The following is a 16,105-nucleotide window of genomic DNA, read 5'->3' as shown; positions in this document are numbered from 1 at the left end:
TTAGTGCAAGAAATATTTTATTATCTTTAATTATTTCCTAAGGACTGACAGATGGACTCTCTCGGACGTGGGCTCACAGTATGACTGGACACACATGTTTACACCTCCTGCTGCATGATGCCTTGCTGTCCCCACCACCCTGACATCTGTGCAGGGAGCTGCTGGTCCTGCTGCATAAAGATGCTGCACTAGTGGGGTTCTCATCAGGCAATGCTGGCTACAGAGGGATGGAGGGAAAGGCTGACATGGCTGGGTTTTGATGGATGCTCAGCTCCATGTGAACAGCCAGTCCCTATGAGTGGACTGATCCTGTATCCAGAATTCTGAAGCCTAAACACATCTGAAAAACACACTTTTTCTTTTTTTTTTTTTGGTGTCTTACTTGGAGGTAAAACTTGACCTGAGGCTATTTACAATCCTATGTGACTATTTTTACATTTGCTGCAGAACCAGGAATGGGTTTGGTGGGTTGAGGCACTCCAGCCCCTACTGCTGTTCTCTACTGTATATGCACAAAATGATCCCTCAAATGGGAAAACTCTTCCATAGAAGAGGTGGGAAGTGTTAACACCCAGCTTCAGATTCTTGGCTTTTCCCTTGGAACCAGGATGGAATCCAGCTGGTCACAGGGGCTCCACAAGTATGCAAATAATCATATGTGTGATAAAAAGCTGAAGGAGGGGAGAGAGTTGCAGAGGAGCTCAAGGGACAGGGAAGCCACTGGCAGGGGGCAGTGCAAGGGTGGTGGGCTCAGGAAAGGCAAAGGAAGGAAGTGGTGTTTCAGGGGGACCCAAAGGATGGCATGGGGGTTTCACAAAACATACAAAGTTCTTTCCCCAAAATGGCCTCAAGACTCCCTGGACCTCTTCATTATTTCTCTCCTCTCCCCTCCCTTCCCATTCCCTTCTTCCTCTCCTCCTCTCCTCTCCATCTCCTTTTCCCTCTCCTCTCCTCTTCTCTTCTTTTTTCTTTTCTTTCTTCTTCAGTTTTTTAAAGACAGGTTTCGTTATGTATTTCAGTCTGGCCTTGAATTCACTGTGAATCCCTCTCTGGACTTTTCTTTTACCACCCCTTCTATTTGTGGGATTGTTCAATAAATCTCACTCTCCATGAGGTCGGGAACTCCATCTGGCCTGCTCACTGCCACCTCCTGGCTCCTGGTCCCTTGCCTGGCATAGGTAAGCACTGTTAAAAGAGGAACTGTTGGAGGTAAGTACTTGCTCGAGTTGATGAAGAACCCCAGCAGCTAAATCCTACAGTATTTTCTTAGACTGGGCAAGACTGGAACAAAGCAGAATCCTGCAGGGCGCCTGGGGGAGGGGCCTGGGTTTATTTAAGTTTGTGTCTGCTCCATATGCTTCATCATGCTGGGCTCTGTCATGCCAGAGGTTTCATGTAAACATGAAGAGTGTGCAATTGCTATCATCATGGGAAAGAGCCACAGGACCAGTCCCAGGGGCACACATCATCTAACAGGGCCCATCTGGACATGACAGCCTCCATCTGTGGGCTGCTAACTGCAGACAGGGAGAGCAGGGGAAGTGGGTCAGAGAGACCACCTAGAGAGGGTAAGAGTCCCTCAAATGCTTCTGAGAGAGAAAGCCCTGGAAGGAAGGAGCCCATGGCATGGGGCTGTAGTACAGCCAGCTGTGGTGAGCCCTGCCCAGCATGGTTGCAGGCTGGATAAGGATGTCATTGACTCTGATCTGAAGAGATGGACTGGGCAGTCAGAGAGAGAGAGAGGAAAGTGTGTGTGTGTGTGCACTCATGCATCTGTGTTGGAATGGCGGTGTCTTTCAGTGTGACAAGAACTCAAATCATAAGTCCACTATATCAGGCAGGGTATAATCTCCATCTTAAAAGTTTTCAATTTGCTAGATACTTTGAAGCAGCTGCCTAATGAGCCCTTCCTGAGGCAACCCTCCAGTGGGTGCTCAGGCCTCCCTACAGCCCCATCCTCATCCCTCTGCAGGTCCCCAGAGACAGGGTAGTGATTTCCCTGATCACCTTCTAAACCTAGAGAAAGTGCCTGGAGTTCTGCATTTATATCCAACCTTGTTGATGAGGAGAAACAATTCCAGGACATGATTTCTCTCTCAGTCATCTGAAGGAATTCCTAGGAAGTCCCTGCTGTGGACATCTGCACTGCCACAGAAAGATGCTGCTGGCATGACATGGTGCTAGGATCAGGTGGACCCTCCCACAGATGGAGAGCGCCAGGTACAAGCCCTATCAACAGTCTCCTTCTCCCCCCGAAGTTTCTCACCCTGGGCTAGGGACATATGGGTGTGAACCCTGAGTCAAGCAGACCTAGGCAGGCAGTGTATCTCTGGATACACTGGATCTCTGGATCCAGAATTGCCTTCCTGTGGGTCTGCTGTGCCCATGGCTGTGCCACTGCTGGGCATTGTACTGGCTGATTTCCTAGAGTGCTGTACCTTCCCGCTAGGACAGATTCCCACCTCTGTAACCTGCTGGGCACTCCAGTCCCTCTCTTCCAAGATTCGAGCCCTGCGCTGCCCTGCCCAGCAGCTGGCCTGCTCCTCAGTGCCTTCCTGGCTCTTCCTGACCCAACACTTGGCTGGCTAACTGACTGTCTCAACCTGCTTGGTTTTCAGTACTCACCTCAGCCTGGTTTCTCAACCATGGCACTACTGACACTTTAGGCCAGATAATTCTTAATTCTTTCTGTCCCTGTGCACTGTAGATGCTAGGCAGCATCCCTGGTTTCTTCCCAATAGATGCTAGGAGCATCTATGGCATAAAGAGGGTCACAGTAACTACTTGCCGGGTTATTGGGAGGAATATTGACAATGTACAGACATGGTTTAATTCCCATGAGTGCTCTAGAAATGTCACCCGCTGTATGATCAGCAACAGGACCACTGACTGATGACCGGCCTCTGCAGTTTTGAAGTTCATTCACTCCATGGCTGGTTCATTCACTGACTTGGGGCATGCACTCTTCTATGTGTGTGTGTGTGGGGGGGGGGGTTCAGCAGGGAGCCAGAAAAATGGCTGCTTCAATGTTACAGCAGTGAGGATGATGGGACAGATAAGAGCATGGGCTTAGGAGTTTGATGGGGCTGGGTTCCACACGTGGGGTGGTCTATGGTAATGCTTGGTACAGAACCTGGCTGGCATGAGTAAGCCCTTGAACTAAGTCAGCTATCACCATCATCGCTGCCAGACATGTTTATGCGAGAGGCCTATGTCTGGTGGAGTTACCGCAAGTAAGCTGACCTGGTGGAACAGGCTGCTCTATGAAGTGAATCAATGTCAGAAAGATACCTTCGGTGTAATGACTACCGAGATGATCTAAAGTTTTTTCCTTCCCCTGACTGTTCAGAATTTTCACTAGCTAGCAGAGCCTCCCTGTCCAAGCTGCTGCCTCAAAGTCACATGCTGTTTTTGCCATGACCAGATGAGGGTGGGGGCACGTCCCCACACCCCCCAGAGTGGTGGTCTAAAAGGTCAGTGTTGTGTTTCTCAGCTCTAAGGCTCAAAGCATTTACCACACACCCATCTCATTTAAATCTCACAACTGCCTTATCAGGTTGATTTTACTGCTACAGTTGTATGGTTCCTTGAATTTTGCTGGATGCAAGATAACTTTTCAGGACCAGAAGTTAAATACCAATTTGTTAATTGCTTACAAGTCTCACCTTGTCAGTCAGGCTGCTGTCGCAAGCAGGGTGTGCCAACAGCAGCCGCACCATATCAGTGTTGCCACGGTGACAAGCCAGCATGAGGGCTGAGGATCCATCCTGGTCCTGCAGGTTGACATCTGCCTGGCAGCTCAGTAGCGCTTGGACCATGTCCTCCCGGTCGTGGCTGACTCCCAGCATCAGCGCAGTCTGGCCTCCCTGCACATAGGGACACTGGGATGAGGTGATGTTGCTGCCAGCATCGGTGTGCTCAGCAAAGACTGCTCAAGAAAATGACTTGATCAGAACTTCCCTCTGTCCTTGATACAGGACATATCCTTCTCTGCCTGGCAAACTTCTGCTCTGCCAAGGATCCAACCAAATGCAACATCCTCTCTAAGGCATTCCCTAACTTCCAGGCATGGGATTCATCCCTGGCACTTACCACTTGTACTGCAACTTATTAGTCTCTCTCAGGGGCTGGCGGTTGACATCAGGGGCTCTTTTGTCTCCCTCTCCCCAGTGCCTAGCACCCAGTGTGCGCTGGTATGTTGATGGAGCAGATGAAGTGGGGGGCTTCAGCACCACGCCTTCTCACTGCCTGCCTAACCCAGTGTTCGCCAAAAAGCCTTGGTCTGCTTACACCTCTGGTATGATACCCAGAGCCCTCTTGTCTCAACCACCTTTCTGTCTATATGTCCCTGTAGTCACCTCTAACCTGTAGCCATTGGCAATAATGTTTTTCATCCCTGGGGTCACTGATGGATGTAGCAATGGTTTAGAGTCAGAGAGCCAGTTCAAGTGCTAGTTCTGCTATTTACCCTAGCCACATTACTTCCCTTTCCTGAATCTTGGTTTTGCTTTGCTTAAGAATGAATATAATATCAATCTGTCCTATGTACCTCAGAGGACTATCAAAGTAGATAAAAGATATAAATATACCAACATGTAGTAGTGATTTTTCTGATTACAAACTATCATTTCTTATTTCCCGTAGATTTTCTAATATGTACTATATATTCCTATATTTCCCTATAGTCTTTTCATGTGGCTTTATTATATTTTGTCCTCTTAGTTTTCCTGGGTTCCAGGCAGATCATATTTGTCTCTCTGATGGAACACCAGGCTCCAAGTACGAGGCAAGGACTATACTTTCTCTCCTTTCAGATCCCCCATGGCTCTGAACAGAGTGTCTTACATGTAAAAAGCTCTGAGGACATATTTGCTGGTGTTTGGCTTGTTAAAACTATAGTCTGACTCACCTATGGGCCATATTTCTGTGCCCAGCACCCTAGAGTTTAGAAAAAAGAAAGGGGGTTTGGCATCAGAAGAATCCTGGCTCTGCCACTTATGTCAATATGGATGTGTATAAGCTAACCTCTCTGTACCTGTTCCTGATTTGGGAGGATAGACGTGATCGATCAATGGGGTGTGGTGAGACCCAGGTACTCAGCAAGTGCTACTAAGTATTAGTTGCTATCATTACAAGGATTATAGACAGCATATGACAGATGCTCAGTATGTGAGTGAATTATTAGATATCCTAGGACCCAATTCTCTAGAACTCAGACAGATATTTCCAGAAAAGATGGTTTTCCTTTTTATGTCCTTTTATTCAATCCAGAGATAATGGTTGTTTACTAAACTAACCAGATACCTCTTCCCAACTGTTTTTTTCTCCTATGAAGAAAGGTTTATTTTGCCTACAGTTTTGGAGGTTTCATTTCAAAGTCAGGTGACCTGTTGCTTTTGGGTCTGTGGCAAGGCAAAACATTATGGTTGGAGCATGTGGCAAAGGATGGCACTTGAGACTCTGAGTGTGTTGTTCAGGGTAGGGGTTCTGGAATCAGAGGGGTGAGTCAGAGGCCCCTACTCCCTCTCCAAAGTTGGCACTTTGGTGGTAATCCCAAATAGACAGGAGTCCTGGGGCAGAGAGAGAGCCCTGCCATCCCCCTGCATTGTGAGGTCTTCAGAAGCCTGAAACTCCCCCAGATGTTTTTAAAGCCAGGTGACATGCAGATTGCTCTCCTGTCTGCTCTTCTGCCTAACTCAGGGCCCTTCTTCCTGGTCCAGTTAAATACAATTTAATTCAGTGGTCACTCACCAAGTACTATTATGCACTGACTCTGGAACTGCAAAGACAAGGACAGGACGTAGCACATCCCTAGGAGGCTCCCATCTCACTCCCGGTTAACCTGGCCCCTCCACCTCTCCTCACAGTTTGAGGCCCAGGGGCACAGCTGCAAGCATTAAGTCACACCCTTCCTTTTGTGAACTGTGGCCCTCCTACAAATCAGGTTCTCCTCTGGAAAAAGAAGGGGCTGACTTTGATCACTGGTGAGTATCCCCTTTTATGAGAGTCTAACTTAGAAAATTAATCAGCATGTTTAAAATGATAATAGTTTTATGGAGTCTTCTGGAACGGGAGTTGTAGGTGGGTGAAAATACTTTGAAAACAAGAAAGTGGTGTAGAGATACCTGTGTGTAGCCATCAGCAGGATGCGATCAGATGAGGTGCACAAGGTGACTGCTATCAGGCCAGGCAGCCTGTAGTCACTTTGGGGAGTATGGAAGAGCTAAGTTAAGTATGCTGTTGGGAGTCCATTTTCCATGGCGTTCCTTGCCTTTCTGCAAGGTACTATCTACCTTTTTGTTCTAAATCATCTTTTCAAAGACACCTGTACAGTGAACAGCCTTGGAAGGTGGAGATAGTGTCTCCTTCAGAGACAAGATCAGGCTTGTTTACTTCCCATTGTTAAAAATTCAGGTTCCCTAAGCTCAGTGTTCCTCTCCTGTGATGCAACTGTGATGGTTTGGATAAGTGTCCTCCCAAAGCCCACAGGTTAAAGGCTTGTTTGCCAGCCTGTGGCACTATTGGTAGGTGGAGGAACCTTTAACAGGTAGGGACTAGTAGGGGGAAGTGAGTTTACAAGGGCATGCCTTCAAAGGGTACATTAGGACGCTATAGCTTTATTCTCTCTCTCTCTTTTTTCCTGGCTGTCATGAGATGATCATGAGTTCTTTCTTTTTTTTTTCTCCTGGTTCTGAGAATTGAACCCACAGCCTCAAGCATACTAATCAAGTGCTCTGCCACTGAGCTACATCCCCAACCTACCTTCTTTATAAGTTGATTTATCTCAAGTACTTGTTACAGTAATGGAAAGGCAACACAGCTCAGGTAGGCCCCTCACACTGCCCTTGGGGAACTAGCAATTGGGCAATGCTGATTCCATGCTGTGACTACTGTGGATTGTGTGTTGTCCTTTGTCTCTGGCACAGAGGTCTCATGTCTTCAGCCAGCATCCATGACACCTTGGCACACTAACTTGTTAGCTTTCAAGGGTAAGGTCTCTGGCTCCTCACAGTTTTTGACAGTTATACCAATATTGGGTGAAGGGAAGGCCTGTGTGGTCAAAGATGGGCAGTGATCATTGTTCCATATGGAGCCTTGTCTAACTCAAAGCCCGACTGAGTAAGGTCCCCATCCCTGCCCTGAGTTCTTAAGTACAGGTCCTCAGAAGCTGAATGTAGATAGACACTCCAAACCTCTGATTGCCTTTCATACCTTTGCTGTTTGCAAGATCTCTCTTGGTGTGAACCCCAACCAACTTCTACCTAATCATCCTATGAAAAGTTCAGAGTGTCTCATTTTGGCTCCATTTAAAAGTTACCAGAGCTGTCCAGAATAACAAATGGGCTACTTCGGAAGAGCACGTGGTTCCTGACACTGGAGGTCATAGGGCTGGAGATCACTATAAGGAAGCTGGGGACCATCTGGAACTTTATAAAAGGTTACCTAGGGGGTAGACCTAGGTAACCTTTAAGGGCTTCTAGACCTAAGGCACAAGGGGACTCAGTGAATTAGTGGGCCCAATGGCCTGATTTCCTGGCTACTACCTTTGAGTAGGGCCCCACTGGCTCTTGGAAGCCACCGCTCTTCTTGGACTGGCCCATGGCACTGCTTCTGATGACTGGGACATGATTTCTGTGCCTGGAACAATGTCACTCACACTGGTTGGTAGGGAGGTAAGGAAGACGGAAGTGTTTTGAGATCCAGTCACTTTAAGGACTGAGAAGGCACGCTGGGCAGACTTAACCAATTGCCATTCAAACTCAATGACTCTGAGCCAAGCTGAGGCCTGGGAAGTGTGCTCTTCATACCTCTCGATCAGCGACAGGTCCTGTCTGCCCTGGCTATCCACACTTTCTCTCCATTCGCCTGATAGACAGACTCATGGCTTTATTAGAAGCCCTTGGAGAGAGAGGGGATGGCAGCTGAGAACTTCTTTGAGGGACTGGATCTCCAAAGAGCATCCTGCCAGGTTAGATGTCTATGGGTCAAGATCAAGGTGACCCATACAACGGGCTTTACTAGAATAGCTAACTATCTGCCTTGGGTAGGCCCCATTGGCTTTCTCAAGAGGCTAACTCTCGTACTGTTTGGTTGGAGAAGTCAAGTAAGTCCAAGCAGAGTTGGCCCAGATTTACACTGTGGCTAAATTAAACCCTGACTCAATCCCCGGAGCTTTAAAGAAGACAACATATTCAGGCTTTGGATGAGTGCCATTTGGAGGCCCCAGCCTTCTGGGGTGAAAAACACTCCATAGATCTGCATGGATTTTCTCACTCCACTAGCAGGATAAAACTGAGAGACACCCTATGTTTATGAAAGAGGAGAGAGTTCATGTTCACACCACCTACCTGAGTAGCTTGGATGTTCACATTTCCTTCTCTTAAGAGCTTCCGGACAACAGCCATGTCTTCATCTGTCTCTGCAGAAGCCAAGGGAGTGATCATCACAGCAGTATAGCCAGCTTTGTTCTGATGGTCCACGTTACAGACACCTGCAAAAGGAGCATGGGTGCTGGGATGGAGGGCCAGAGCCAGATCCACTTCTTCAACAGCTGGTTAAAAGGCCATGGAAGAGAGCATTCTTTCCTCAGTGGCAGAACACTACATTTTTCAGCAGACTTTAAACCTGGCTACTTTTCTGGAACCAATTTTTTTTTTTTTTGGTGGTGGTGGTATAGGGGCTTGAACTTGTGCTTGGCTAGGTAAGTGCTCTACCACTTGAGCCACTCTGCCAGCTAAATCTGGCTACTTTTCTTTATAAGCTTTTTGAGGATACCTAGCAAGCGTAAGACCAGAAATAGTCAGAGGCCAATGTCCATGGCTTTATTACCTAAACCTGAGCACAACACATAATTCCCATTTTTTAAGATGACACAGAAGGTCAGAGGAGTTACACTATCCACATGAAGGTGAAGCCACACGAGGACTCTGGAACCCATCCTTCATCTAGTCACATGCCACCCACGGCTGTGCATTCGCTCATGTTTGCATGTAACTCAATCTGATGGGTATGTTTGTAGGTCCTTTCCCAGGGACTACTGATCTGCTGTGCAGTGTACCAGAGGCATGGGAAATGTCACATGACAAACATGGGAAGTCTTGCAGGAACAAGCATCTCACTTGAAAAACAGAGAGGAAAAAACTCCCCAATTCTTACACTAAGACAATTAAAAACTGGGCATGGTGGTACCCTTCTGTAATCCCAGCATCCAGCAGGTTGAGGTAGGAGGAATGAGAGTTTGTGGCCTTCCTTGACTACATAGTGAAATCTTGTCTCAACACAACAAAGAAAACAAAACAAAAAGCAGGCACAACTTTAGAAAATTAAAAATAAAATGAAGCAAAACAACTAAGAATTTATCTTTCACAGTAGAATAAAAAACAGGCATATTTGTAAGATGGGCAGTAAGTGAGAATTTAAAACAAATTCTTGCTCTGTAGCCTACGGAATGTGCATTACTATTGCTCCATGCCAAAGGAAAGGTAGGGGTTGTCCCACACAGATGACGTCTGTTAATAATGAGCCCTCTGCTCCAGGACAGTACAGTGTGCAAACCCAAATCATCCTTGGTTGTTGCTCACCAGAAAAACCTATGTGGCCTTTTTGGGCAATAATAAATCTATCTTATTAGATCAAGACAGCATTTCTTATCATTTCCTCCTCTGTAAAAAGAGGTAACAGAATTTACCTTGTAGGATTATTATGAAACTTACAGAGTTAATATCATTAAATCACTTAGAACAGTGCCTAGCACATAGTAAACACTCAATAAGTGCTAGGTGATATCACTGTCACCAGAATGGTGGGTGAATCTGAGCCCAGCATAGCTGAAGGAGGAGAATGTGGTGGCAGCAGAGACAATAAAGACAGGCAGAAACCAGAGCAGCCTGTGGAAGCTGTGGGAGGGATTTAAGCCAACTGACAAGAACTGAAATGGGGGGAAGCAACTGGGTCTTGAGTTCAGACTTTCTAAGTGCATTTAAACTCCCGCCTCCAGCAGCTTGAAAAGGTTACAGATCTTCCACACTTCTGGATGCCAGCCCTCCCCCAAGAGGACTCCTTATGCTTTGCAGGCTGCTCCCGAGGCTCTATTGCCTGCTGATTTGGGATCTGAATTTGTCACTAGCCTTCCAGACATTTCCACCTGAATGACCCACTGGAAACTTAGAATCCTCCCCAAACTGAATGGTCTTTTCCACCTTCCCCACTCTTGCTCCTTCCCCTTTTGTAGCACCACCATCTTCTCAGCCATCCAAGCTCAACAGAGAGTTCCAACACCCCTTCTCCCCTCACAGCCAGCTGGTCACTGACCCTCCAGTTTTTTTGTTTTCTTTTTTCTCTTCTATTCTTGCCATTCTCACCTATTCTAAGATCTCACTACCTCTCTGTGGACCACTGCTAGACACTTCTGTCTGGCCTGCCAACTCCTTCCCTGCTTCCTCTACTAGCCTAGTTCTAGCACCAAATTGCACTTCTTAGATAACTTCCTGGTGGTGGTGCTCTCTACACAAAAGCCTGCACTGGCTTCCCAGCACCTTCCAAACAGTGCTCAAGCTATGCCAGTCTGGCATCCAACGTCCTCCGTGTTGTGACTCTAACTCACCTTTTCAACTTTCACTCCCCTCCCCTCCAAACCAGAAGCCTCTGGTCTCTAGGCATCTTTTCCCTCCTCCTCCTCCATGCTGTCCTCCTCACATGGGACATTTCTCTACCTGCTCCAGGGCCCCTGTCCTGCTTCCTAAACTGGACATGATCTTACTCCTTCTGCATCTCTAAATCTCACTCTGCTTCTCTCTCTTCTGAGCCAGAATCCTGCTCCACTCTGGGTTAGGCTGTAAGCTTCTGGTAGGCAGAGGACTCACATCTGGCACACCTTTGCCTCTCTGGTCACAGCCAGTACAGATCTTTTATGCAGTCAGTAAATATCTGATGATGAATGAAAGAGTCAAATTGGTCAAATGGAGCCATGGCCTTTGTTACAAAACATCAGAAGGTGGCCTTTCCTAAGACCGTGTGGTACAGCTCTGGAGTTAGACCAAATACAAAATCTGCTCCATTCAGCAAGTTCTGTAACTCTCTGGACCTCAGTTTCTTCAACTGCAATATGAGAATAACAGCACTCACATCACAGGAGTGTTCTGAAGAATAAATAATACAGGTAAATGGTCTAGCTCAGTTCTTGGAATACAGGAGGAGGTCTGAATGATGAAGCATTTGCTTGCTGGAAAGAAGGAAAATAGATCCTACTGGAATCCCCAGCTGTTCAGGAGGCTGAGGCAGGACGTTCACTTGAGTCAAGGAGTTCAGAGCCACGGGGAACAAAAGCGAGACTCATCTCTTTAAAAATAAAAAGAGTAGCCCTTCAAGGAGAGACCCAGACTGCAACGAACCCTTTCCGACCTGTGTCCAGCAGCAGCTTCACGATGGCAAAGTTGGAGTAGGACACGCTGTAGAGCAGAGCCGTGTTCCCGCTGCGGTCAGCCAAGTTGACAAGCAGCCTCAGGAGATGTGGGGAGTGAGGCTGGACCCCGAGGAGGTAGGCGGCCACCACAGCAGGGCTAGATGACTTCCGGCTGGACACACGGAACCACTCTTGACTGATGGTGTTCAAGCTTTGCCTCTGAAACCCCAAAAGACTCCAATTCCAAGAAGTTCCCTGGTCTGGGATGGCCAGCTAGGGCTCCCACCTCCCACCAGGACAAGTTGACTCTGGATGCTTCTGCCTCTCCCCCTTCACCTCCCTGCAGTTCTCCTTGTAATTTACCTGGGGACTCAGAGATAGCAAGGCTGGGAATGCAGTGTCACACTTTGTACCTGTGTGAATGACACTCCATGCAAGGGATACTAGGACAGCAATGCAACAGTCAGGTCAGAGTCCTCTACCAGGTGACAGATTGATCTTTGTAAGTTTAGATGGCATCCTGTGTGCACACGATTACTAAGCCCCTCTCTCACATGCACACTGCCAGCCTATACGTATCTGTGCCAAACTGTGCCAGGATTCTCACCTGCTTTTACCAGGCATAGCAGGAAGCTCAAATGCTGCAAAGTTAGGAAAAATGCTTGCTGACATCTAATACAAACAACACACTAACTTACACCAGCCCTAAAACCAAATGGGCGTGCTCAGCTTATTTTTGGCTTTAAACTTTGTTGAGTTTTCAGTGTAGAAGGTTTAATAATTCCAGGGCAGGACCCTGCTGTTTGTAGGATTCGTCAACTTTTGAGCCATACAGAAGAGCATAACAGATGATAGCATCAACTGTGTGTGTGACATGGTCCAAGTGTTTAAGATCACACACGTTTAAAGACTCTACTTTCAGGGATCGTTTTTATACTTGTTAAGATGACACATTTAGATATTTACCTAATGGGGAGGAGAAGCTATTGGGAAGTGGTTATGATAAATGATTTTGTGCTCATTGTGGAAAACGTAGTGGATTTAGTGTCACTAAATCCATGTGGCCAGGTCAAAGCCCTGGTAGAGCTGTGTGATCTTGGAAGTCATATACTCTTTTTGTGGCTCTTGGAATTCAATCCAGGGTCTCAAGCAAGCATTCTACCCCTAAACTATAGCCCCAGCCCTTGGCTTTCTTTCTGGTTTTTTTTTTGGGGGACAGATCTCATTATGTAGTGAGACCTTGAACTCATGATCCTCCTGCCTCATCCTCCTAAATGCTGGGATTACAGATGTAAGCCACACACCTGGCCACATACCCTTTTTGAATCTTATTTGTCCCTATTACACAATGGGTCTGGCACCCTTATTTCCACGGCTCTACACAGTGGGGTCCTTGTACAATGTGCTTTGTCTCTCAGGGAGGGCCAGATGGGAGAAGTGGCAGTGCATTCTGTACTTCGATCCTAACATGGGTGGGGTGTCAGCCTCTGATTAATTTTCCAGGGCAAAAACAGTGGAATCATTTGTGGCTGGAACACTTTTTTTTTATACCAGAATATCTCCTTTATCTGTAGAGCCATCAAGAAAATCTGGAGAAATATGCCAATAAGAAAAGGCCCCTAGTAGTAGATTATAAATGAAGAGCTAAGCAGACTTAGTTCTGTAACTTGTTTAAGAGAAAGTAACAGGAGTCTTGATCAACCCCTCCACCTCAAATATTGGTTCTTTCACAGTCTGGGAACTGCTATTTGCCTAATCAGCTAAGATAAAACGACAAAACACTGCTGAATTGATCGTTCTTTCTCATAGGGCTCTTCAGCAAAGGAAGCATATCAGGTTTTAAAAGTGCTTACAGGTTGTTCCACTTTGGGTCTGAAAGTTCTCTAATGACGTGGGGAAGCGTGCCCCCAATTGTTACAGGTTTAAATCTCCATGGACCATGATGGTTGGGATGGAGCAAGTGGATACATTTTCTTGTGTTTGGTCTCATGGCCCATCAATACTTTTTAAGAAAAGCAGTAATGGCTCTGGAATTCAGTGTCAGGGATTGAGGGTGATGCAGCCCACCACCATTTTATTGGTGAGGAAAGTAGGCCCTGAGCACTGAGCTGATTGGCCCTATATCCTGCAGAAGAGGTCCTGGGAGGAGAATTCCCAGACTCCATTCCATGTGCTCTTCCCTCTCCCAACCGCAGGGCACTCTTGAGCCTAAGCCACCAACAGAGTTTGATGACAGATACTCAGGCTGGGACAGCTTTTGGTAAATGCTCCAAATGCTGCTTTCCTGGGCATACTGACTCTTCTACTTCCTGAGCACAATCCATCACCTTAGGTGGCAGCATTTGGATAAATGACAGAACACCCAAAAGACAGGGACTCCTGTGTGCCCTCATACTGCTACCTCTGGCAAGAGAACAAAGTCGCCCTGATGGAAATCTGTATGTGACAATGAAAAGTCAGAGTACCAAGAGCTGGTCGGTGGTGGCCCCAGTTTCAGGGAGACGTTGGCTCAATTCCTGACATGCATGAAGAAATTCTTCTGAGGGTCTGTATCTAAAGGAACCAAACACAAATACAGAATCATTCTCCATGTGACAAAAAAAAAAAAAACCCACCAAAAAGACTTTCACTTTCCTTTTTTGCTTCCCAACATCTCAAACAACCAAATTGGGTGAGTACCCCCCCAGGATAAGGGACATTCCTGATGATGTGGTTTGGCTTCTGAACTCTTCTGAAGGGCCTGTTGCCTTTTAGAGGGTCAAGGACTGGAACAGATAGACCACACTTGGGACCAGGGGCCAAACAGCACATTCCACCATGCTGGGGAGGATTGTCTTTCTGACTTTGGGTGAAATATTTTCTGCCCAGTGACTAGAAAAATACAAAGAACTCAATGGAAAACAGCAAAGTTTTTTATGTTATTTTTCCAGTGAAGGGCAGCATAAACACTAACAGAGTCCACAAAGTGAGAAATACTGAAGTTGGGGTGTCAGTTCTCAGTGACAAGCGCTCTTCTGTGTTCATGTGAGGGCACCTAGATGCCTTGGCAGGTCTTGATGGCACCACCACTAAGAGGCAAACTTGCTCATCACCATTTATCAGCTGCCATGATGGAGCAGCCCTCTGGATGTGTTCCTCCCCATTCCCAACCAGGCTGGGGATGGTGATGGTGATGACAGTGCTTCTGACCTGTCTCCTTATACTTTTACCTGGCGCCTACTCTGCGGCAGACACAGTGCTAGGGGCTTCACTCCTATTCTCATGAAGTCCTTGGATTGAACCTAACAGCCCCCTACTGTCCACATGTTCCAGATGAGGAAACCGAGGCGACCACAGCTTAAGGATTTTGCCAATCAAGGTGTGTCCGAAGACAAAGGTGCTACTCTTTTCATCATACTGCATGACCTTCCATTACAGGGCTATGGCAGTGTGGCCAGTGGAAGAAGCAGAAATGTTTGTGGGTTAGAATGAAAGGGACCTGGGTCCAAACCCTTGCTCTGCTAGCTGCACCATTACTTCACTTCTTTAGGCTTCTGTTTCAACATCTGTGAAGTGGGGATTACAGTATTTTCTGCCTTGCAGGATTGTTAAAAGGATTATATAAAACAATACTTGTAACCAGATGTGGTAGCACACACTTATAATCCCACTACGCAGGAAGCTGAGACCAGAGAAGCACAAGTTCAAGGCCAGCTTGGACTAGAGCGAGACCCTGTCACAAAGCAATCCTTGTAAAGTGCATCACGTTTCTGGTGTTACATAATATTGGCTTTATCTGTAGAGCTCTGACCATGACTCTATAGACATAGAAGCCTCGTCTATTTAGTTTAACCGGGGCACAGGGCCTGACATAGAACAGAAACTCAATACGTATTGCTGAATGCACAGATAAATGAATGAACACATGAACAACCAATGGATCAAAGGATGAGTATCCATCTTTGCCCCTCTTCAGAGGAACAGGTGCCCCACTTGTACTCATCAGACTCACCTCTCAGCCTTGGGATGGGAGGCTTCATCCCCAGGCCCACTTTCCTGGCCTGTGTTGTGAATGACTTTGGGGTCTCCTGGTCCAGCCTCACAGCTGGGGTGGGCAGCCCTGCCTTGCCTGTGTTCTGGGTCATCACATTTCTTCTCAGTCTCGCTGTCAGACAAGTCCTCCGGGGAGCTGTCCTCACCACTGGTCTCCTCACTAGAGGTGGTCTCATAGCTGGGGAAGGAGACAAAGGCCACTTAGTCCATCCTTCCTGCCCGGGCCCCATGTCAACACCAAGGAGAATGAGGTGGGCCTCAGGTAACCCTCCCAGCTTGCTAACCACTTCCTCCATTCTCTACTCCTGCAGGCTAGGGCAAGGGAACTCTCAGGAATCTGGGCTGAGAACAAGGTGTTCTGACACTGGAGGCCATTGGGGAGAAAAGATAGTTAACTGTGCTCTTTGTGCTAACATACAAATAGACTGTCCCTGAATTTGCTGACACATTTAATGACCCATCAGTCCAAATTTCCCACAGAAGCATTTGCTTCTAGAATTTTATTGTTAGGTCCAGAGAGGAGCCCAAATCTAGGCTCCCATCTCCCACCTCCCCTCTGAGTTCCCTGAGCTGCCTAACAAATCCCCACATCTCTGGAGGATCGGGAGGATTTTCAGCCCTCCGGCTCTGGCCCAGCACACAGCTGGCAAGGAGGGTCTCATCTGCACCTGC

At 47.1% G+C, this 16,105-nt stretch overlaps 1 protein-coding gene across 3 annotated transcripts in view; it reads right to left on the bottom strand.

Annotated features, from left to right (window-relative positions):
- Positions 1-16,105, bottom strand: part of Kank4 (KN motif and ankyrin repeat domains 4) — a 39,729-nt gene that overhangs the window by 2,440 nt on the left and 21,184 nt on the right. For 2 of the 3 annotated variants that reach the window (XM_074079925.1, XM_020184874.2), the window contains 5 exons: positions 15,393-15,611; positions 13,867-13,954; positions 11,401-11,620; positions 8,349-8,491; positions 3,666-3,866 (listed from right to left, as the gene is read on the bottom strand). In XM_074079925.1, coding sequence (XP_073936026.1) covers positions 3,666-3,866; positions 8,349-8,491; positions 11,401-11,620; positions 13,867-13,954; positions 15,393-15,611 — 871 coding nt within the window. Of the gene's footprint in view, positions 1-3,665; positions 3,867-8,348; positions 8,492-11,400; positions 11,621-13,866; positions 13,955-15,392; positions 15,612-16,105 lie in introns of those variants that run through there. The other variant, XM_074079926.1, reaches the window with a different exon arrangement.

This window comes from Castor canadensis, chromosome 7 (assembly GCF_047511655.1).
Source record: "Castor canadensis chromosome 7, mCasCan1.hap1v2, whole genome shotgun sequence".
Lineage (NCBI taxonomy): Eukaryota > Metazoa > Chordata > Mammalia > Rodentia > Castoridae > Castor > Castor canadensis.
The sequence above is the reverse complement of the archived record's forward strand: the minus strand, read 5'-3'. Positions and strand labels throughout refer to the sequence as shown.